Genomic DNA, 24,505 nt, shown 5'->3' on the forward strand with positions numbered 1-24,505 from the left:
GCATGTATCAGCTGTAAAAACGGTTCTGAGTCATCACTTTTTTGATGCTTTTTTACTTTAGGAGCAAATATCAAGCTCACTGGCATTATGCAACCTTTGTGTTGGTTCTCTGCACTTATCAAACATCAAACCCTTGTTTTCCTTTACTGAATGTGTGATAAGAGTTTTTCATGCATAATTGCTCTGGAGGAAAAAAAAATATAAAAGTCCATTTTTTATTAAGAATCTTAAAGGAGAACTATCAGAAACAGTTCATCAATTAGCTATGCAAACATCAGTTCCGTGTCATTCCAGACACAATAAAATCTGTATTACTGTTGAGACCTTGTTTCTTCCAGTCAAACTATATGCAGAAGCCTGTGAAAATAGATTCAGGCTATGAATTCAACAGTATTTGAATAGTTTGCCTATTCAGAGGAAAATATTTCAAATTCTTTGTTAAATTTGCAAATGGCTGAACTCACGTCAGCCAAAGTAACTTTCTGACCTCTCCATCCCTAGTCTGGTTCATCTGTTCTAAGTGTACCCAGTTAAGTGTTCCTGTTTCAGGGAGCCCTTTGCATGTTTGGATGCTTTTGTAGTATTTTCTGCCATAGAGTGTTATAAAAACATACCTGTGCAAACAGACTCCTGCTTTATATTCACTTGGAGGCTTTGTTTCACTCTCCAGGTCCGTAGAGAGTACAGGAAATTCTTCAGAGCCAATGCTGGAAGAAAGATTTATGAGTTTACCCTTCAGAGACTTGTATGTATATATCTGTGCAAAGCATATGTGCATTTTCTGTGCTTCAAATTGTTCTTTGCTAGCAAACGTCACAGCTGTGTTATGGCTGGGATAGTCTTTGTAAGGAAATGTCCAAGCCAAGCATATGGAAAATGGGCAACTTAACTATTCTGATGTTTTAAAGAAAGGTTTTATAGTAGTGTTTTGACGGTGTGGGAACGGTACTAACAAAGCATTTGCCGTAACCTAAGTTGGCATTTCTCAACATACCTGACTTTTAAAATCTATATTCAGGTTTGTGAAAACTGAGAGCTGTTAGATGAGTACTTGTCCTTTTAATCACAGAGCATGTGCCTGTTTCAGTAACTCTGCTATTTGGACATTAATAAAACATCTTACTTCAATTTTATCCCAGATACAAAAATACTTCCTGGAAATGAAGAATAAGATGCCTTCTTTATCACCAATAGATAAAAACTGGCCAGCGAGACCTTACCTTTTCTTGGATTCCACTCACAAGGAACTAAAGAGGATTTTCCATCTGTGGAGGGTAGGACACATTTTGATCTAGTCTGTACAGAATTTCATCACTCTTTTTTTTTTTTTTTTTTTAATAGTTTTGTTCATGAAGGGTCTATTTATAGGATTTATTTCTTCCCATTCCAGCCAGGATGATTTTATTTCTGTGGAGGAAGTGTGGGTTTTGGTCACTATCTTTGGCATGCAAGGGGTATAACTATCCTCCCTACTCCTTTCTGAGGCTAGGGACAGAGGATTGCTTCCTGCCATCAGCTTTTGACTTAACAGTAAAGCAATATGCTGTTGCCTGTTAAGTGGTAGCTTATAATAGTTGAGTTCATGGCCAGGACTGGGACTAGCTATTAGACCAATGTTGGAAGTACTGAGTGGAATTTTTTACATAGAAACTGTGGTTAGCTGCAAGCTGGTTTGGATCTTTGGGTGGAGAGAAGAGCTCGAATCTGTGTAAGTGTTGATGAGATGTTTTACTGAGATTTTGAGCTGTGTTTTCTGTGAATTATCGAGGAGTAGTTTTTCTTTCTGAGCCTGCAAAATTCATCCTCTCAGCTGGGGTCTGTTCTTTCTCTCTGCTTACATAAACTTCCACAATTGTGGAACTATAGATATCTGTGAACCATTTTAGCGTAGCCTTTCAGTGACTGCTATCTGATAGATGAAACTCATGTTCAAACACAACATGCTTCAAAGAGATGTTTTAGATATTGGTTTTGGTGCCATTCAGAAGTATCTAGAATGGGTAAGAATAGAAACACCTCTGCTGTTTGCTACAGTGGCATGTAGGATGGAACTGAGTCACTTCAGAAGCATACAAAGAATGTGCATCTTGAGCAATAAGCAAACATTAGTCTGCGGTGCTACTGCTTCAAATCAGATTTGGAAGGATAACTTTATGGTTTGTTTAATATGTTGTGTTTTGTAGTGTAAAAAGTACAGAGACCAGTTCACAGATCAGCAGAAGCTTATCTATGAAGAAAAACTGGAAGCAAGTGAACTTTTCAAGGACAAGAAGGCTTTGTATCCAGCCAGGTACTGACTTAATCTGTTGCTTTCAGTGTACAATAAATTCCCTATCCTTACCTAGTTTTAAGAAACAAAGCAAGATTTTGCTTTTCATCTTAAGCAGAAAAGTTCATTTTCCTTGCCTGAAAAATGTTCCTCCATCACTTGACTTCACGATCCTGGAAATGAAACCTCGGTTTGCTTCTAACTTCAGTGTTATTGCAGGCCACTTGATCTTGTGATACTGAGCACTTCTGTCCAGCAGCCATGATGTCTTGTTGCTCTAACCCCTGTGACCTGCTCACATCCTTGTAGAAAGGACTCTCACCCTTTCCCCTAGTTTCCATCACACTGCGGGGTGAACTGAAAGGCTCTAAGTGACAATGAGGTGTGCCAGGGTCCTCTCCTGTTATGTTCAAGCATGAAACATTCAGTATGACACTAATGGGAAGACTGGTGATTAAAGAGTTAGATACATTGAGACACAGCTTTGGGAAATGATACTTAGAAAGTGCTTGGAAGTTTGTTTCCAGTGCTGATCTTACTCAAGGTGTAGGAGTGATACCTGATTTGACGTAAGGAATGCACTTGTGATATGCAATAAACTAATGAAACAGAGAACTGATGTCCTTGAAAGAAGTTAAGGTGAACTTTCAAAGTGAATATGAACTTCAAAATTATGTTTTGCTTAAAAACAAAGGTCTCATCCATCTCAGGAGCATTTTCCTTTAGAAGTCATAGTTTGAGCTGAGCAGGAGCAAGGCAGTGTAAAGGAGAAGAAAGGTTCAGAAGAGGGAGGACCACGAATCTGCAGAGATAATGAGAACAGTTCCATGCATGGACAATCTCTGCTTGGTTGGTTGTTTTATTTGTCTTGTTTTGTGTCATTTTTTTTTATTGAGACATTTCCTTTTTTTCCTGCAATTGACTCAGTTGATGCTTCTCTTTCTTCAGTAGATCACTTATTTAGTGGCTGTAGATTTTCAGCCTGTGGTTTGTTCCTTATTTGCTTTGGGATTTGTTCCTTATTTGCTTTGGGATGTCTTTTACTGCTGCTGGGAAAAGAGAAAGATGCTGCCTTTGGTCTTTTCTAGAAACAAGCAGGGTTTGGGGTTTTTTTCTTGCTTTGAGGCAGTGTAAATCTGATGAGCACAGAGCTCCTTGGGAAGGAATTTTATATCCCTAGTTTGGTACGTCTTGCACCAAGACTGAACAATTAAATACAATACAGCAAAATATACATCTGATTTGCTTTTATCTGAGACATTATTAAGTGGTATGCATGATAGAAGCTCAATCTTGATTCATTTCAGTTCTAGCTTGTAGGTCATCATTGTTTGCTTCAGGATAAAGCCCACAGGGAATTACTGGTTTGGGTGACTACGGTTATACTCTGCTTTTGTGAGACCCCCACCTTGAATACTGTCCAGCGCAGAGCCACACAGTTGATGGAGTGGGGCTGAGGGAGCTGGGTCTCCTTATCTTGGAGAAGAGGAGCCTGAAGGGTGATCTCATTCATGTTTATAAAGATGAGAAGGGCAGTGTCAGGAAGATGGAGCTAGGCTCTGCTCAGTGATGTCCAATAATAGGACAAGGGGCAATGGGTGCAAGCCAGAGCAGAGGACGTTCCATGTGAACATAAGGAAAAACTCTTCCTCTGGGAGGAAGAACAGGCTCTCTGAACAGGCTGCCCAGAGGTTGGGGAGTCTCCTTCGCTGGAGACATTCAAAACCTGCCTGGATGCATTCCTGTGTGACCTACTCTAGGTGATCCTGCTCTGGCATGGGGGTTGGACTTGCATGATCTTTTGAGCTCCCTTCCAACCCCTAACATTCTGTGATTCTGTAATGATGGTTCCAGGAGAACTGCTTCTTCCATGAGGTTTATATTTAACTCATATTTCCTTGTCTTTTTTATTGAGCAGTGTTGGGCAGCCATTCCAAGGGGCTTACCTGGAAATCAGCAAGAACCCCAAGTACAAAAAACTTAAAGATGCTGTGGATGAGAAGATCATTATTGCAGAAGTTGTGAACAAGATCAACAGAGCCAATGGGAAGGTAATAGCATGGTATTGCTGTATTCAGAAGGGTAGCTTGTCTGTGCTATAAATAAACTGAGAGGGAGATATTGTCTCTGTCATGGGAGAGTCTGAGGATTTAAAAAAATGCCTTGTTTTTAAGGGCATTGTTAGGTTTCTGTGCTCAAAACAACTAATTGTAAATTTCAGTAGTTAAGAATTTAGTCATTAAGATCTTACAGGAGCAAAAGCTATACATAAGTTAAGTTCTCATTTCTCTTTCCTGTTGTTTCCTAAGATGCATTGAAGAACACAAGTGTTTGTTGGTTGCAAATAAAAAAGCTAATCCTCTCAAGCAAGTGTCAATAGATAAAGGGAAGAGAACAGAACACTGAAAATAGCTGCCTGAGTTGTGTTCTGTAACGCAATTTTGGTGAATCACAGTAAACAGTGAGTCTTAGCCTTGAATGAGCTACATCATATGGTCATGATTCCTATGGGTGTCAAGATGATGAGCTTTAGGAGCTGCTTGAAGGTGCTCAGTAAAGACCAGTTCTCTGTTTCTAGGTAATGGTTTGCCTTTATTGTCACAGGCCACATCCCGGATTTTCTTACTCACCAAAAATAACGTCCTGCTTGCGGATCAAAAATCTGGGAATATCAAGTCGGAGGTGCCATTGGGAGATGTTATCAAAGTGTCCATGAGCTCCCAGAATGATGGCTTCTTTGCAGTGCACCTCAAGGAGGTGAGTCACAAGTTTCTAATACAATAAGATAACCTTTTTACATGCAGTGCTATAAAAATGGTTTATTAATTATCTTGTAGCATTAAATCATAGTGGTTAGCTTGTAGGTTTAGAACTTTCTGGAACTGCTATAACTGCAAAAGGTTTGATTCAAAACTACTGCAGCCAAATGAGAACAATTGCTATGTAATGAGGGAGGTTGGACTAAACGATCTTTCGAGGTCCCTTCCAACCCCTAACATTCTGCAATTCTGTGAGCAATCATCCTCTTGTGAAAATCAGACTTCGCCTCCTCAGGATTGGAGTTTTCCATTCGATTTTGATCCCTCGTGGTAGTGTTTTCATTTTTTGCTGCTCACTTAATTCTTCCTGACACACTGGTAAAATATTTCTCTGTTCTTTATGGGAGTCCAAGAAATCCACCTTATGGCACAGCTAATTTGGTTCCTCAGGTCTATATAACTTAGCTCATTGCTATATTTGCTTCACTGCACTGTCAGCATTGCTCTGCTAAAATCGTTAAGCTGGGATTTGTCTTCTAGCTTGAATGGACTTGAAGAACATCATGGGTGGTGTATTTTCATCCTGACCTTCATCCTTATGCTGGTCTCGGTAACTGATTTTTCTATTCCCTTCTGAAAATACTGTGAGCTTGAAGCTTGTGCCACCGGGAACAGGATGCAGAAACACTGCAATTTTGTAGGGCAGATGAATGTCACCCTCCTTTAGGGTCAGAAGGGGGTTTAGCTTTCGCCAGAGGTTTGGGGTTTATTTGAGAGTGAATTGCATACTGATCCTATTTAATTTGCAAGAGAGAAGACTTTGTTGCACTGGGAAGAGAAGATTCCTTGTAAAACCTCCTGCTTGACTGGCATTTAATATTTTCCATATTCTACATGGTGTTAGTCCTGACTACTTCCCTTTCTGTTTCAGGGGTCAGGAGCAGCTGGTAAAGGAGATTTCCTGCTCAGCAGCGATCACCTTATTGAAATGGCCACTAAACTTTATCGCACTACCCTCAGCCAAACCAAGCAGAAGCTCAACATTGAGATATCTGATGAGTATGTTTCTTGTTTGCTTGACTGTGCATTTCCTTCAGTACAACCTGCCAAGTCAAGTGTCTAATCTTAGAAAAGCAAAACACTCTTGTGTGACTACTACTTTATTTCTCCTGACACTGTACTTGTAAATAAGGATCCCATTTTCAATGTCTACTCCTGTCTGGTATTATCTTGGCTCTTATTTCCTTGAAAGTCATTAAGAGAAAACGTGGTTTTCACAAGGTAGCTTCAAATAAGGCTACAAAGCAGAATTGCTGCTCTAGAAATAATTGAGAGACGTGAGAGAATGGTGGTGTGTGTGACTGAAAGGTTCACCTATTCCCATGAGATTTTTATTGACTAGAGTGGACACTAGGTGCCAGCTTCTACTGAAAGCAACCAAAACAGAATGAAAAACTCCTCCCCAAAACCAGGTAAGGACGGTGCTAGTAATGACAGGCTAGAAGGCTTGACCTCTTCTGGGAGGGTGAAAAATGTGTGCCTACCATTTCTACTGATGGTGTTAGACCCACCTCTTGTTATTTGGGGTTTTTTTGGGTTGTTAAAAAGCTTGGTTTGATAAAAAGCCTGCATCTCAAATTGATAGTGCTCTCTGCTTGGTAAACTTTCATATTTTGGCCAAAAATAAGGACTGAACATGCAGTGTTTATAGCCACAGCCTGAGCTAGTTGGAGGTGACTGACTGGCTGCTGACTGTAGGGAGCATTGGACAAGATGACCTTTGAGGGTCCCTTTCCAACCAAATGCAATCTGTGTATGAGCTCCTAAAGCCTCCTGAGTCTGAGTCCTGCACTCAGAGCAGTGCTGTTACATGTTCAGTTTGTTGTGTGAAGTGCCCCCTGGTTTTGGTAGTTGGAACCCTCTAACAGTAGTGGCTGTAGGTAACAACTGAACCTTTTATCTGTCTGCACTGCTCATATGCTAGAGTCATGATGGGGAGTACAGTTTGTATCTGTTCAGATCTGAAGGTTTAGTTACAACATGATTTTGCTCTTTCCTTGAAAATGACATCTGCCATTTTCCTTTGTTCTGTTACCAGATGTGATTTAATGTGCCTAAGAGGGTGTGTCTTTTTAGCCTCTAAAGACTGTGGCTGTCCCCAGTAAGTTTCTAGTTTAATGATGGCTACAAATAAATCAACTATTAAAACAGAGTTTAAGCATGCAGAGTTTATGTCTGGCCTGCCCACTTGCCTTAAGTCTGGAAAACAGTCTGCTCCTTAGGAGCCTTGCATTTGGAGATGTGGTTTTGTTTCTTGTCTTGCAGATTAAAAACATTCAAGTGGACATTGCTATTGAGTGTTCCCAGACTAAATAATTTAAAGTTGTTAGCAGTTCCATCTCTGCCAGTGGTGAAGCAGTACTTGGAGCTTAGGGCTTGAGGAGAAAACGTGGCCTTATTTTGACTACATTTTGGGAAGAGAGCTGATAGAAGCAAAGCTACTGTTGATTCAGGGGCACAATAAGAGACAAACCATTTATCTATGGAACATGGGAACAATGAGCAGAGGAGAAGGCAGCACTGATGACAAGAGATGATGTGTGTAGGACCTCCTCATGTTCCCTGGATGCTTGCATGGCTGGGAGCACTGAACAAGTTAATCTCTGTGCAGTGGGGAAGCAGGAGCGAAGGGCAGCTCGACACAGCAGAGGCCATTTCCTCCCTTGAGCTCTGCCGTCAGCATGATTTGTGGGTTCCAGCTGCAGAACAAATTCTTTGAAGTTTTTGGCCTCTGCTGGAAGACTTTTTTAAAGGATGCTCAAAGGGAAAAATCTGCTGTATTGTAAAGAACTTTTTAGGTCAGCAGCCGCTGCCTGTGAGCCAAAAGGCAGTGCTGCCCTGTTTAATGCTTTTAATCTTGCTACCCAGATCAGTGAGAAATTTGAGGCTCTACAGGAGCCTGTGGGCATTTCCTTCTTTTAAAGCAATCCTCTACTTTCAATGAAATGTCCCTTCCTGAATTAATTTATCCTGAATATCTAAATTTGGAGATTGCTGGGAAGAAAGGGGATTTTCCCAATTGGTAAGCAGAGGGCTCTAAAAGCTAACTAAGGATTAGAAATACAAGAGCTGCTAAAATACCAGATACAGCTCAATTAAGTGTAAGCCAGAAGAGCAGCACCCATGATGCTCATAGAATCATAGAGTGCTTTAGGTTGGAAGGGATGTTAAAGATGATCTAGTTCCAACCCCCCTTGCCATGGGCAGGCACACCTCCTACTAGACCAGGTTGCTTAAGGCCCCATCCAACCTGGCTTTGAACACCTCCAGGCTTGGAGCCTCCACAGCTTCTCTGGGCAACCTGCCTCACCACCCTGATGGGGAAGAATTGCCTCCTAATGTCTAATTTAAATTGAGCTCCTTCCAGTTTGAAGCCATCACCCCTTGTCCTGTCACTTCACACCTGTGTAAAAGTTGCTGTGCTGTTACAGAAGTTGCTATGTTTCTGTAGAAGTATTTAGCATCCTACCATGAAAACGAAGAAGACTCTCTGGATGAGGGTGAAGCAGCTGGAAGTAGTCTTTGCTACATTTCTGGTGCAGTAGAAATTCTGTTTAAAACCACCTTCTTTCTAAGGGAATCAAACTGTAAGTACTGTAAAAAGTCCACAGTTACAGGCAGAAGGCAATAATTAGGAGATGCTACCAGAAGGAGAATCAAACCATGCCATACCCTGTGGCTTTTGTTAATTCTCCAACACTTACTGTTCATACATACCCGAAAACAACATCTTTTGGAGCCATTCTCTGAACCAACAGGAAAAGTTTCCTGTTTCTCATGTCACTTACTATTTTTTTCCCTTCTTTAGGTAAAATCTGTCTTCTTCCCTCTCCTAGGTTCCTGGTTCAGTTCAGACAAGACAAAGTGTGTGTGAAGTTCATCCAAGGCAGCCAGAAAAACGGCAACATCCCAACCTGCAAGCGAAAAAACAATCGGCTTCTGGAAGTGGCTGTCCCTTAACTGCAGCTGGTTGCCTCTCCCTTTCATGGACTTGTTTCTTTGTAATAGTGCAATTTTAGTTGTTTGGTTTTGCTGGTTTTATCCCTTTCTGGAGCTGTTTATGGCTAATAGCTTTAGAAAGCTGTGGCAAAACATTTGCTCAATCAACTTTTTAATCTTTTTTTGTTTATGCCAGAGTTTTAATCCTCGAAAATGCAGATTTTTACCAGCTGGCACATACCTCTCACACATGAACCGTTCTCTTTTGTTTAGCCGTCGTATTTTAGTGCCATGTACCATAAAGCCACATTATTAATGATCAATTACTCATATTCCTTAGGCTAGAGATCCACTTAACAGGAACTGTGCATGGCCTTGATGTTTGATGGCCACTGGTGCCCAGTGTCTTTTTATACCAACCTGTTCCGGTGTTCTGAAGGGCTCTTAGCTTGCTGGCACCGGGGAGCAGGGTGGAGACCAACACACTAACTTCTGTAGTTAACACTAGGACCTCTGTGAGTCCATCTTTTAGTCAGTGCAGCACAGCAACATCTAGTTCTGCCAAACAGAAGAAATACATGATTATACAAGCAGCTGCATGGATCATTCTATAGTAAAACCTGCAGACATTTTGAAACAGGCTTTTTAACCAGGTCAGATTTTTTTTTTAAGACTTTAAGAACCAGTACCACTCAAAAAAGCTTTCACCAAAGCTACACAACTCAAGGCATATTTTCTGTTCTGCTTTTTTTTTTTAACTTTTACATCACCAGTTAAGATTAAAGCCTGAAAAAAAATGCAGTAGTATTCCTATCGTAAGTAAACAGTGAGTATTTAAACAGTTAGTTCCCCAGTGGAAGACTCGAGCCTTTCTTTTAGCTACCGGCATGTACCATGTGCAATAAAACACATGAGACCGTCTGTGGGGAGTTATTTATAAAGCATTTTTGTGTGCAGGAAGAGGACTGGTGCAGACTGCATAGACAACGTAGGGGTTAAAATAGAGCTATGTTGTTCAGTTGCAGTTTTCTAGAGTAGTTGTCAGGTTGGGAAAAAGACTTAGCCCCAAAAAAATGCTTAATTGAGGGAGGGAGGGGGGACAACCCTGTATATAAACAGGTCTCATGGTAATAAAACTGTTCTAATTCTGTGCTGTTTGGTACTCCTATGTCATAACCATATTTTTGTACTCCAAACTATTTTATATAACTCGTGTGCCTGATGTAAATGCGTGCACAGAGAATACAATCAGGAGCTGCATTTCAGTGTAACTGACTGCACTTATCCTTTGTAAGCCAGAAGCTGAAATTGTGAAGAGAACAGACACATTTTAGAGATAGAGGTAACTGCTCAAGTGAAGGGTTCGTTGGATGTGGCTGTTTGATTTGCTGATGCAAGGGCAGCAGAGAGAGCATTGTAATTTTTGCAGTCTGATCTGGTACAGATTAAGACCCTGAGTATCTGATGTGGAGTGCTGGAAGTCCAAACATAAATAAAAACAAGATAAAGAAAAGTTCAGAGTCTCATTACTCACCCTGTGGTAAAGTGATGCAGCGCTCATGGCTGTGAAGGCTTCTCTGCCTAGTTCAGCATTAACACTGGTGCGGAAATAACCTTTACTGCAAAAGATAACTGTATTGGTTATCAGTCTGAAAAAAACAACTGCCTTGGGTTACACTGCATTTTGCTTTGGGCTCACAGTACATGGTTTTGCTATGATTTGGGTACAAAACAATTGTTTTAACTGGCTGCTTTAATGTTGCTGTTAAACGTCCATGCATGTGTCCTTGAAAGGTGGGAGCAAGCAACAGATCTGTTTCCTAAACCATGACCAAAAGCTACTCCTTCATTTTGATCTGACTTTGAACTTTTAATCATAAAACCATATAATTATTTTGGTTGGAAAAGACCTCCAAGAGCCTCAATTCCAACCATTGACCCAGTACCACCACAGCCATTTAACCATGTCACAAAGCGTCATGTTCACACATTTCTTGAACCCCTCCAGGGACAGTGACACCACCACCTGCCTGGGCAGCCTGTTCCAATGCCTGACTAATAGTTGAGTCAGGTGAATAATTTAATTAATTTGAAATAATTTGACATATATTGTAATTAGAGATGCTTATGAAGATCTCAGTATCAAATCTGTAATGCAGAATCAGAATACTTCAAAGGAATTATTCCACTGCCTGGACAGCACACAATCATAGAATGCTTTAGGTTGGAAGGGATCTTTTAAGGTCACCTAGTCCAACCCTGCTGCAGCAAGCAGGGACATCTTCAATTAAGAGCCCAGTCCAACCTGACCTGGAATAGTTCCAGGGCTGGGAGGTCTACCACCTCTCTGGGCACCCTGGGACAGTGTTTCACCATCCTCACCATAAAAAATTTCTTTCTTGTATCTAGTCTGAATGTCCCTCTTTCAGTTTCAAACCATCACCCCTTGTCCTGTCACAACAGGCCCTGCTAAAACAAAAGCAGCACAGCCAGCAGATCAAGAGAGGTGATTCTGCCCCTCCCCTCTGCTGAGACCCTACCTGGAGCACTGCACCCAGTACTGCAGTCCTCAACACAGGAAGGACATTGGCCTGATGGAGTAGGTTCAGAAGAGGGTCACAAAGATGATCAGGTGGCTGGAGCATCTTTCCTATGAGGACAGGCTGAGAGAGTTGGGGTTGTCCAGCCTGGAAGGCTCCAGGGACACCTAAGGGCAGCCTTCCAGTACCTGAAGGGAGCCTGCAAGAAGGCTGCAGAAAGACTGTTTACAAAGGCCTGCAGTGATAGGATGACAGGCAATGGTTTGAAATTAGAGAGGAGCAGGTTTAGATTGGATGTTAGGAACAAGTTCTGTACTATGAGGGTGGTGGAATACTGCAACAGATTGCTCATGGAGGGAGCTGAGGCCCTGTGCCTGAAGCTCTTCAAGGTCAGGCTCCAGAAGGCTCTGAGCAACCTGATGCAGCAGATGACGTCCCTGCTGACTGCGAGGGGTTGGACTAGATGACCTTTGGAAGTCCCTTCCAACCCAAACCATTCTGTGATTCTATGGTATTGGACCTATCCCAGCCAGACCCAGCACACATCCCTTTTATTCATTTGATCTTTGCAGCAGGTCCAGTTAGCCGTACCTGCAAAAGACTTGAAGAGGGATCAGTTGCTTACCTGGATCTCTCTTTCATTCTTTTTTTCTGGACCTTTACAATTTTTACCTTGCATATGAGCTGGAACTTTTTGATAGTTACCTTGGGACACTTCAGTATTTCTCAGTGTTGCTGAACTTGTGAGTTATTTTGATGCTCTAGGAGAGTCATGGTGTCTTGATGAAGTACCTAGGATGTGGAAAATAAAAACATAAGGTCACATAGGGCTTTTTTTTCTCCTTTTCCTCTGCTTTCTTTTATACCTTTTTGTCAAATGGAGTTGTAAAGATTATTCCTCCTATGGTGCTAACCCTGTACATCCTTTTACTTGTACGTCTTGTCACCTGGAACCTAGGCAAGAATGGTTAAAAAGATTTGTTGCATGATACTTTCCAGAATCAAATAAAATTCTGTTCCTAGACTTACACTTTCTGTCTGTATCTTCCTTCTGCCATCAAATCCAAAGACAGCAGGTGACTGGGTGTTAGCTTAAATATGCACAACATATTGGTGGGTGACTGGGAGAGAGAGAACATTTTTGGTTCGGGAGTTCTTGCCCAGAGAGGGCTTACAGCTGTTGCTCTGTACCTGCCCATTGTGTCCCTGTCAATCCACTGGTTGTGGAGTCTCTTCTCTGGAGAGATTTCAGACCCACCTGGACCTTGCAATCCTGTGCAACCTGATCTAGAGGTACCTGCTATAGCAGGGCAGTTGGACTAGATGATCTCCAGAGGTCCCTTCCAACCTCTACTATTCTGTCATTCTACGATTAACCAGTGTGTCCTACAGACCCTTCTGCCCAAGCTCTCTCAGTACTTCCAGCTATTTCTTTCTTTAAAATGGCTGGAATGGTAAAGCTGAGGCTGTGGCTTCACGTTGAAACATGACAGCATGAGCCGAACCACCCTGACCCTGCAGTGAGCCAGGAGCATGTCTGCTCTCTGAGCAATCTGAGTCAGCGTTTCACCACCCTCATAGTAAAGAGCTTCTTCCAAATGTCCAATCTAAATCCACCCTGCTCCAGTTTAATACCAGAGCAAGTGGCAGAATCACCTCTCTCTGCTGGCCACACTTTTTTTGATGCAGCCCAGGATGCCTTTGGCTTTCTGGCTGTCAAGCACACATTGCTGGCCACAGGGGCCAGAACCTCTCCCTGTTCTCCAAGCAGATCATTACAGAGCTTCCAGCAGGGATCACAATGTCATTTCCTCTGCTATTTGCCTGCATTCCTCTTTCAGACCTTCCCATTCCCTCCTCAGGCTTGCAGAAGCACCCCTCTGAATTTCCAGCATACCTGCTTGGATCACTCCCGTGGAGGTTTCCCCCAACACTTCCAGGGAAATCCCTGCTCCAAGCAGGGAGCTCAAGCCTGCAGCTGGGATGGGGCACCGCCTGCGCCTCCTTGCCGGCTCTGTGGATACAGCAGGCAGCATGCACACTTGGGCTTCAGGCCAAGAATCCCTTCTCCCATCCTTCGGGAACATGGCGCAGAACTTGTAGCAGCTCAGCAACGCAGGGAATGTGCCACCAGCAGTCCCCAGCCGTGCTCCTCTTCAAAGCAGGCCCAGCAAATAGAGAGCCAGGATGTATCGTCAGGTCCTCCGAGCCTGGCTCCTCCAGCCTGCTTTCTACGCAGAGTCTGGCGATAGATGTGAAGATGGAAGGCAGGAGAAGAAACGTGGGGAGGCATCACAGTGCTGGCATGCTTTGAAAGCTGGTTCCTTTGCTCCAGATGTTCCAAATCACATGTGGAGAAGTGTTTGTGGTCAGATGCTGCCTGAAACTGATTGTTGATGGTCTCCTGAGACGGCCTGTGACAAATCGAATAATAAAAATGCTAAAAATAGCAGAGTTATTCTCTGAAAAAGCAAAGTTCCCACAATCCAATGAGCTGGGAAACTTGAACTTTCTTTGGACATAATGTGCTCTTTTTTCATGTATGTGCTCTTCAACTTTCAACCATGGGTCTCTGGGCTTTTTTTGTTATGACCCTTTCTCCTCCTACCAGCTCCAAGCAACCACGATCCCACCCTTCCCAGCCCCAGCAGCAGCTCAGCTGGCCACTAGCCACCAATGTGAAAACCAAAATCCCCTCACTTCTGGAACCTCAGAGTTTAGTCCCTGGTGTCACTAGTTGGTGTGAGTTTGCAGAACCTTTACCATGTGGAATGTGAAGTCACAGCATATATAGTGGTAACACCAAGAGATCATTGCCACAACATGCTTGACAGTCATCTACTGACCATGCCCAGTCTACAGTACTATTGATTTCATTCCAGTGGTGCCTGCTCACATCCAGCCACAGTCACAACATTCCTTCTTCAGTAAAGGGGCAACTATGGCACAAGGGTTTGCTACTCTCTGTTCTCCTTCAGGCAGAAGGCTTGAGGCCAGTGAGGTCCCAGGACCCTCCTCAACCACAGTGCTCAGTGAGGCCAGGTCCCTCTTGAGAACTTCATACTTCATTGAGTGGAAGTGGGTTTTTTGGTGGTGAGAGAAGAAGATTTGCTACAGTCTGCTTGTGCTGCAGTAATGAATTGCAGATCTGGTGGCAGAGATGATGGGTAATGACAAGCTATGGAAATGTCTGGCATGTTCAGAGTGAGGTCATGTGTCCTTCACTAGCCAGCAGCAAATTATAGAAATCAAAGATTATGATTATTTTTTTTTCCTTCCAAAGAAAGCTACACTGCAAGTATAAGGCTCCACTACAAGAGGATGGGGCAAGACTCTCTTCAGTGGTGCCTGGTGATAGGACAGGGGCAATGGGCACAAACTGGAACACAGCAAGTTCCACCTCAACATAAGGAAAATCTTTGCTGTGAGGATGCTGAAGCCCTTGAGCAGGCTGCCCAGAGAGGTTGTGGAGTCTCCTTCTCTTGAGAGGTTCCAAACCCACCTGGACATTGAGATCCTGGGCAACCCACTGTGAGAGATCCTGCTTTAGCATGGTGGTTGGACTAGATGATCTCCAGGGACTGCTGGGGTCCTCCCCAACCATGCTGGGATTCTGTGATTTTTGTGTTCTCCCTGACTGCAGAGTTTTGCTAGCAAAGCATCTGAGGAGCAGCTGTTCTATGCCCATGTGAAAGTGAGGCACGCAGCAAATTCAAGGGTAGAGTAAAACCAAAGATGTGGAGCAGAGCGTGATGAAGATCACAAATGCTTTAGGAGATCTGTAAAGGAAACAAAAAGGCTCCAGTTTCATAATGAAATTAAGTTTGTGCTGAGCTGTTGGTCTGAAGTTTAGATCCCACATGATGTTTTGAAAATAGCATTTGGAAGAGATTTAGTCTGCTGACAGACTGATGCTCTGTCCCAAAACCACCAGCACAGTTGTCTCCATGAGTATCTTCCTGCCAGGCACTGCCTGAAATAGTCTTAACAAAAGAAAGAAAAGTGATGCTGCTTCTTCTGCCATGGAGACAAAAGGAAATAAATGGTGGCTACAGGACAGGCTACAGTCACCACCCTGAATTCCCTCTAGGCAATGTCCTGGATGGTTTTCTACCATGAGTGATGTCTCTCGCTTGCATCTTCATAATTAACCATGCTGCTGAGTCAGAAAATGTTGCACAAGGAGCTCAAGGTGTACATGAGCAAATGTCCTGCTTACCCAGGAAAGGACATAGACAAAGACTGGGAGCTCTACCTCCACTTGTACTGCCTGCTTCCTTGGGCATGTAACTCCCCATCCTCCCTTCTTGGATGTGGGAGGTCTGTCCTTGCCTGGGCCTGGGCCACCACTCTTCATGATCAATGTTTCCTTCAGCAGCAGCTGCTGCCTTTTCCTACCTTTTCCACACAGTGGCTTAAAACCTTGCTGTTTGTGAGCGCTTGTGATTTCTCTCCCTGTTTATGATAAGATATGCATCCATTTGATGTTTGCTCATAGGTCCAACCCTTCCACAGGTCCTTCTTGCAGCAGTTCCCTGGATCCATCATTGGTAAATGCACAGAGCTCTCATTACTGGAAGAGAATTGGCTGTAGAGTGCACCAAAGGAAGGTCCTCGAGATGTTTATACCCATGTCTTGAAATCAGTTTGAGGGTCTTTCAGAAAGATCATCAGCAAAACAGAATGGTTTTTATTTTCTCAAGACACTTTCTAAGCACCTTGAAGCAATTTGAAACCATCAAGCTGAGAAGAGTGTTGGTAATTTTAAAGATGCTTTCCAGACCTCCAGAGCAGCTTTTCTCTTGCTGCTCCCTTTGTCCGAATTGAGCATCACCTTGTCTGAAAAGGTCCTTACTTCAGGCAAGCAAAAGGAAGGCAGATAACTCGCTGTATGTTGTCATTAGAGCTCCCTTTCCAGCTGAGCAAAATCTGCTGTCAAGATTTCTAGTTCATAGCTGATATGTCTGATAAGCTTTGGGACTCAGCTGTTTAAAAGCCTACTTGTTCCAGAGCTCTGTAGGTAAGTGCATTCATGAACGTGGGAAAACGCTGCTGGGCAGGCAAGTACCTCCTGTATTCCAGTGGGACCTCTCAAGATGGTTCCCCAGGCCTGTTTGCTTCTGCCCAGGGTGAAGCTGGGCTGCCCAGCCATGGACAAGCCAGCAGGGACAGGCTGGATGAAAGATGTATCTGGGTGAATTCATTGGGAAGGCAAAGCTTCCAACAAGCAAGGTAGCAAATAAATACACCTCACCCTGCTTCAACAAATTCACCTTCCCGTAACTGCAGTCCTGACTACTGGCAGCCTTTCACCCAGTTGCCTCCTGCCCTCCTCTCTTCATACTCCACACAACTCCAGGTTATGGCTCTCCATGCTTTTGTGTGCATCATAACCACAGAATCCCAGCATGGTAGGGTTGGAAGGGACCTCTGGGGATCATATAGTCAATCCCCTTTGCTAAAGCAGGGTCAACCAGACCAAGCTGCATGGGATCATAAGATCCAAGTGCGTTTGGAATCTCTCCAGAGGAGGAGACTCCACAACCTCTCTGGGCAGCCTGCTCCAGGGTTCCAGCACCCTCCCAGCAAAGAAGTTTCTCCTTGAATTCAAGTGAAACCTCCTGTGTTCTGGTTTGTACCCACTGTCCCTTGTACAATCACTGGGCACAACTGAAAAGAGCCCAGACCCATCCTCATGACCTTCTTCAGTTTAAGATCTCTTTTCATAGTCCATCACTCTGCAGGTATCTACACTTGTCTCTTTCAACACAGCAAGAAAGGGGGCAAACATTTTCCTGCCTTGAGCCATTTGATTATATTTAAGCAAAATAAATAAAGAAGAAAAATAAAATGGCAAGGCTACGAAGATGCTGAGAGAACAGAGGAGAAAAGGCTGAGAGAGCTGGGGCTGTTTAGCCTTGCAGGAGACTGAGAGGGGATCTTCTCAGTGCTGATCAATAGTTAATTGGCAGGTGCCAAGACACACCATTTCCATTAAAATCTTTGTTATAATACAACTGCACCTGACTGAGCTTTAACTTTAACTTAGATGTTGGCATCCACAGCATGAAGACTGGTTAAGATGTTTGGGCTCCACCACAAGTACAAGGTTGTGCTTGGAAGGTGGAGGCAAAAGGGAATTGGCAAAAAGAAGGGGTGAGCTTTGCACTGTGGCTGCTATGTCCTGCAAGCAGAGCAGAGCAACCAACCTACCTAACCCAGAGGACACCAAGCAACCAGACAACATCCTCAACAAACCAGAAAATATCCTCATTAATTACAAGCAAAATACCCAAAAAACGTATTATTGTCTCAAATATAATGACAATCCTTGGCTCTCATTTGCATGTTAGTCAGCTTCTTAATAGGAGACCTGTGATGGAAGCCCTAAACCAGTCATGCACATACAAACCCACTTGTTTATTCTAATAACAGCTTCTTCTTTTTCTACTTGACATACTTCTATATGAGAAGGACAATAAGTTATCCACAGGACAGCAATGTGCCCTTGTGGCCAAGAAAGCCAATGGTAGCCTGGGGTGCCTTAGGAAGACTGTGACCAGCAGGTCAAGGGAAGCTCTCCTCCCCCTCTGCTCTGCCCCGGTGAGGCTGCACCTGGAGTATTGTGTCCAGTTCTGGGCTACCCAGTTCAAGAGGGACAGGGATATACTAGATAGTGTCCACTAGATAGTGGAGGCTATGAGGATAATTAAGGGACTGGAACACCTGTCTGACGAGGAAGGGCTGAGGGACCTGGGGCTGTTTAGTCTGGAGAAGAGAAGACTGAGAGGAGATCTTACTAACATTTACGAACATCTGAAGTGTGGCTGTCAAGAAGAAGGTGCTGGTCTCATTTCAGTGGTGTCCTGTGATAGAACAAGGGGCAATGCATACAACACGCAACACAGCAGGTCCCTGCTGTGGTCAGACAGCCACTGCTAGTGTAAGCAGACCCTCTAGCTCAACATGATTATCGTGTCTTGAAACCCAAGCCACACCAGGCCCACGTGTCCTTTGTGGAGGGATCTGACTACCTTCTGAGAGCACTTGGTCTTGCCAGCACTTGAATTTCAACCAGCTCCACATATAAGCGCCACAGGTCTCAAAATGATCCATAAATCACAGAAATGCTATTCCATTACAGCACTGATTGCACTAACCTCTTACTGATCTCCTGGAGTCTCTGGAGAGGGCTTCCTCATTCAGATGTCCCCTTTCAGCCATCTGGTCTTGGACAGCTGCTCCACACCAGGGCAGGAGGTCAGACTGGATCAGAGCAGTTGAGTGATGAGGGCTTGGTGAGGCCTCTGGGTACAGCACCTCTTTCTTCTGCTGCTGGGACATGCTGTGATTGTGGCTATCATTAAAGCGCTTGCAGATGGTCATCATCATAATGAGCATCACTCATGGGTCCCACAGGTTGTACTTGCACATCAGCACCTCTGGGAAAGCACAGGCTACTGACCCACAGAAAGTGGTGCTCAGGTCCAGATAGCTGTTGTCCTCCTTGATAAAATCAAGGTTACTATACGTGGTCCAGAACCCATCTGTGGTGAGAAGCACATTCTCACACTTGAGATCCTGGTGCACCAAGCTGTGGTTCTGCAGGTAGCACACAGCCACCATGGCTGTTTCCAGAAGCTCCTGTTCAGAAGCTGCCATTTTTTAAAAACATCCTTCCTGCCTAGCCATCAGCAGGCCAGAAGCAGAAAGCCATTTTACTGGATACACACAAGCTGCTGGCACTTCTGTTCAGCCTCTTGAGTCATAACCACAGTGACTTCAATAGAAGTCTGAGCTGGACTTTTCACAGAAGCCTGGGACCTTGGAGAAAGCTAAACAGAACTGAACCAAAGTGGGCATTTTTATCTGGGAACAGGCTCTCCAGGGTAGTGGTTGAATCATCATCCCTGGAGGTATTTAAAAGATGTGTTAGATGTGGTACTGAAGAACATGGTTTAGCATGGACTTGGTAGTGTTGGGTTAATGTTTGGACTTAATGACCTGAAAGGTCTTTTCCAGCCTAAATGATTCTCTGCTTAAACCAGGTGTCCCTTACCCCACTTACCACCAGAGCAACTCTGGAAAATGCTGTTGTCACATGCTCTGACAGATAGAAAGATGTGTGTGGAGGTATCTATAGGGGCTTGGCTGATGCTCAGTGTATCTTCTAAGAGAGGAACAAGTGCTCATCTTGCAGACATTCCCAAAGAGGTAAAATCCTTATTTATGGAAAACCTGTTTGAAGCTCCATATAACAATATAACCAAGAAGAGGTGCTGGTGACACCACAGTGGAAAAAAACCCAAGCAGCATCTCTGAACCACACTGCAGTGCTAAGGAGTACTGTTGTGGAGTCCTTCATCACTGCTAACTCTCCAGCTGCATGAGGGAGCTTGTTGCTTTGGGAGGTTTTCCAGCAAGCTTGGCTGAGGTTGCCAGTTTCAGACTCAGGAAGTCCCCCTCTGACCCCAGAAAGCCCTATGCAGTTAGATGCTACAGGAGCAAGGGCTGAAGGGTTTGAGCAGTGCCATGAAGGAGACAGAGAAGAAAGTCCTGGTTGTTGAGAAAGAGAAAAACGAGGGTGGCATGCGTTGCGTGCCAGAACCATCTCTATGTGAGGGACATAAAATGGGCTTGTAAGCCATCAGAGGGAATGGATATGTGGCAACAGGCCACACCATTACCTCTTGGAGCAGCTTGTGAGTACCTCAGTAGGTGCCAAAGGAGATGAAGGAAAGGGGCAATGGGCTGGCCTGCAAACATGATTTTGCAGATGGCATTTCCAGGCTGCTCCTGCCAAGAAACTCAAAACTGAAGGCAATAAACTAGAGTGGAGTGGGAGATAAAAGGGGCAAAGCAGGCTTTGGCAAGTTGGCTGCTCGAGGAACAGGAGAACTGCCCTGACAGCTCTGCCATTAAGAAGCCTTCCATCTAAAGAGGAAGGAAGGACAGGGACAAGTATGCCTCCATCTTCATGGAAAGTCACGCCTGTCCTACCAGAGCTCCAGCAAGCCAGCTGTGTAGGGAAGCAAGCTTTCCTCTAGCAGGGCTGGAATGCTGGCTGAGCTGGAGGAGGCATGCTGGGAAAACTGGGAGCAGATGGGGCACTCAGCCTCGGGAGCTCACCACACCCTTCTCATGGCCAGAGGTGTTCATCTCCCTGTGCCTTTGCTCAGATGGCTCCTTCCCACCACCTCCCTTTAGAAGTCTGGGAAGCTTTTGCTTCCTTGGCCCATGCTGCAGACACTTGGCTTGGCCTTCAAGTGGCTGATTCCTATGTGCTTACGAAGGAGATCCTCCAAACATCCTCAGGAGCCAAAGGGAAGTGCTGTGTAGTGCTGACAGGCTGCCAGGCCGAGAGAAGTGTCTAAGCTTCCTCTTCCTGCCCCTCCTTGAGGCCAGGGAGAGAGCCCAGCAAGCCTGCTGAGATGCCTTCACAGCACTGGGCAGCTAGTTAGAAAGGTGTGGGTAGGAACTGGTGCTCCGTGCTGCAATCTGAGATCAGGGAACAGCTCTCTCTGCTCTCCTTGTTGCTTGAGCATCAACAAAGCTCTTTTCACAGCTGGAGGATGAAATGCCTACCACAATTGCTACTCTGTAGTTGCTGTTACCTACAGAGTTGCTCACTCTGTGTGCCTGCTCTGTCTCTAGGCACAGCAAGCCCATGTTTTATCATAACTGCCTGTTGCACAGGAGGGAAGAGGGCTTCAGGTGAGGCTTTAATCAAGGCAGAGGTTTCAAAAGCCACAGCAAGTGCCTCTTGGGTAATGCAAATGAAGCTGGAATTGAGTGGTGACAAGGGTCAAGACAAAAGCTGGCAAATGAGAAACTTTTCTTACCACTTCAAGTTATTTCCCTTCAACCCAATCACAATTAAGTGAGCAAAGTAAGTGTTTTGTGGTTAACTAACCCAAATGAATAATATTTCCATTTCCCCCTTAGAGGAAAATGGAATCTACTGGCCTGCCTGTGCATCACCTCATTTCAGCATTGTGTAGTCAGGACATTGAGTTGTCTGGCACCTCTTGTAGTTAATTTGTGGCCAGTTAAGGACTGCAGAGTTTGACCTGTAATTAGGATACAACGATCCATAGTACACAGAGCTGGAAAGCTCAAGGGAAAGCGTTATTGCTACAGAGCAGATGGTTAAATGCCTTTAAATGGTACAGACACTGGCAGAGGCTGACTTCATGAGTTGCTCTAGATACACAGATTCACACATTGTGTTGGGTTGGAAGGGATCCTCAAGAGTCATATGACAAAGCACCTCCTGAAGGTACTCAACTAATCACTGAGATGGCTTCTCCCACAGGTCTGGTTAGTCCTGGATGAGCCAGTCTTATGTGAGAGTTAAAGGAGAGGACAGGCTAGATGTGCAAACCAAAAATCTTCAGAGCTGTTAAGACTGACGAGAAAATTAAGGCTGAGCTTTGGAAGATAGCAAAGAAATTCCAAGAAGCAGAACAAGACCATCTGGAACAGATAGTTGGTGTGAGTATGCAGGCATCAGAGGGAGGGAAGCAGTCAGGCAGTTTGGGAGCAAGGCTGGAGACAGCTAATAGGATCTGAAGGTCTCTTTGCTGAATAGATTCCATCTGTCTAATTCATCCAACATCTAACTGGACAGGCTTTTCTTGGATTTAAAGAAACTGCCTGAGAAACTAGTCCTGTGAGGATAACACTAAAGCAAGCTGAAGCTTATGACATGCAGAGACAAAAAGATGGGTAGCAAAAGGATGATGGGCAATAGGTACAGAGCAGCAGGTGACCTTTCATTACATGTTACTTTTTTAGAAAACTGAGCTTTCTGCTGCTTTCCTGCTTGTGTGTTTCCCTAAAAGGGAAATCAATCCCTTGAAAGCAAAAATCAGGCAGTCTGCTTGATTTACCAAGAGTCACTGCATAGCCTGGAGAGCAAGGAGGCTGGGCTGGAGGGGTGGGCAGCCCGCAGTGGGTGCTCACAAGCCACACAATGTATATCTGCGCCCTCTTGCGGACAAGTGTTCTGTGGCTACAGACCTCTACGGTTCCTGCACTGCTGTTCCTCCTAGGAGCTCACGGTGACAGCTAAAATCATGGCTTTTCCCTTGAACACTGCTCTTTCTAAGGGAGAGTTCGGACTTCAGGACTTGGGTTCTCATTTTAGTATTATTTTGATTCTTTCCCTGCACAAGAGAAAATAAGAGAATTGAGAAGTGTGAGGAGCTCCCGAGTGAAGATGGCAGCCTGCCATCAGAAATGAAACCTTCTCTTTATTAAAGGCTTTCAGATGACTCAGCCCCAGCAAGAAACAATTTGTTTTAACAATAGATTTAATTAGCTGGTGTTTGTATTCCTTCCCAGTGTGCCTGATGCGTGGTGCATCTGCTGGTAGCCCTGTCTCAAAGCCCTCGTTTCTCCTGCAAAGGGAGCATTAAATAAGAATGTGGTAAGTATGGCCATTCCCTGCTGGGTGCCAGAACAGCCTGGAGAGGAGGGGAGGGTGACCAGGCTCTCTTATCCTCTAGCTTTTGCAGTACTATGTGTAGTACCCTCTGCTCTGTTCTGGTGAGACCTCACCTGGAGTGCTGTGTCCACTTCTGGAGACCCAAACACAAGAGAGATATGGACTTGCTGAAGCAGGTCCAGAGGAGGGCCATGAAGATGATCAGGGAGCTGGAGCACCTCTGCTATGAAGACAGAATGAAAGAATTGGGGCTGTTCAGCCTGGAGAAAAGAAGGGTCTGGGAAGACCTTAGAGCTGCAGTTCAGTATCTGAAGGGGACATTCAGGAAGGCTGGGGAGGGACTGTTTAGAAGGGCTTGGAGTGATAGGATGAGGAGCATCGGTTTGAAACTGGATCGGGGCACATTTAGGTTGGACATTACGAGGAAGTTCTTTACAATAAGAGTGGTGAAATACTGGAACTGACTGCCCAAGGGATGTGGTTGAGGCCCTGTCCTTGGAGACATTCAAGATCAGACTTGATGTGGCCCTGGACAGCCTGAACTAGTTGGATGTGACCCTGCTGACTGCAGGAGGGTTGGACAAGATGATCTTTGAGGGTCCCTTCCAACTCAATGCAGTCTGTGAACCTGTGAAATGACAAAAGCCTGCAAGCTGCCATGTCAAACAAATCAGAGCCATTTATTTTCATTACAACTGACAGTCTTCACATCTTCAGACTAATCTGACCTAGGAATAACTGGAAGAGCAATCAGCATGTTCAGCCAGGAATAACTGATGCAGAGGTTCACTGAAAACACACACTGAATGTACAAACTACCTCCTTTCCTATTTCTTATCCAAGAGCCTGCTGCACTTTTTCAGGTGCTACTTTAGGAAAATTCTGTAGACGCACAAGAAAAGCAAGTGTTTGTGTTGTAAATTCTGATGCTGAAATCTGAATATTGTGACTGATGCATTCCTAATGTATTAACTTTTATATATTCAATTTAATTTCTTGGTCTCATCGTAGGATGGAAATCATGGAATTATTAAGGTTGGAAGAGACCTCCAAGATCACTGAGTCCAACTATCAACCCAGCACTGCCAAGGCCACCACTGGACCATGTCATGTTTTCTGAACACTTCCAGGAACATTTCAAATTTAGTAACAGCAGAATTTCTGCTGCCATTTAATTCAGCACTGCTTTATGTTTTCCCGTTTTCTTCAGTTGCTGCTGCTTGGGTTTGGTCTAATCCTACTGCATCCTAGGCAGCATCAGATGACTGATCTTTGCAGATCACCTTTTGATCTCACTGCAGTTTTTCTATCTTCTTTAGCACAGCAGAGGCCAAAGGTGGCAGAGTGCTCTTGGCTGTACTTTCATGGCTCAATATAGTTGTGAGCACAGGATTAAGCACTGCTTTCCAGAGAGAAGTTCATCCAGTCTCCTACTCAAAGCACTGAACTCCATGTAAGTTTTCCCATTTTGTGAGAAAAAGAAAGCTTC

The 24,505-nt window shown here is 44.3% G+C and overlaps 1 protein-coding gene across 4 annotated transcripts in view; it reads left to right on the forward strand.

Annotated features, from left to right (window-relative positions):
- MYO1B (myosin IB) overlaps window positions 1-9,048 on the forward strand; it is a 113,945-nt gene extending 104,897 nt beyond the window's left edge. For all 4 annotated transcript variants that reach the window (XM_054381462.1, XM_054381465.1, XM_054381464.1 and 1 more), the window contains 7 exons: window positions 671-745; window positions 1,140-1,274; window positions 2,184-2,290; window positions 4,188-4,320; window positions 4,874-5,026; window positions 5,960-6,087; window positions 8,925-9,048. In XM_054381462.1, coding sequence (XP_054237437.1) covers window positions 671-745; window positions 1,140-1,274; window positions 2,184-2,290; window positions 4,188-4,320; window positions 4,874-5,026; window positions 5,960-6,087; window positions 8,925-9,048 — 855 coding nt within the window. The remainder of the gene's footprint in view (window positions 1-670; window positions 746-1,139; window positions 1,275-2,183; window positions 2,291-4,187; window positions 4,321-4,873; window positions 5,027-5,959; window positions 6,088-8,924) is intronic.
- The last annotated feature ends 15,457 nt before the right edge of the window (window positions 9,049-24,505 follow it).

Source organism: Indicator indicator, chromosome 5, assembly GCF_027791375.1.
Source record: "Indicator indicator isolate 239-I01 chromosome 5, UM_Iind_1.1, whole genome shotgun sequence".
In the NCBI taxonomy this organism is placed as follows: Eukaryota; Metazoa; Chordata; class Aves; order Piciformes; family Indicatoridae; genus Indicator; species Indicator indicator.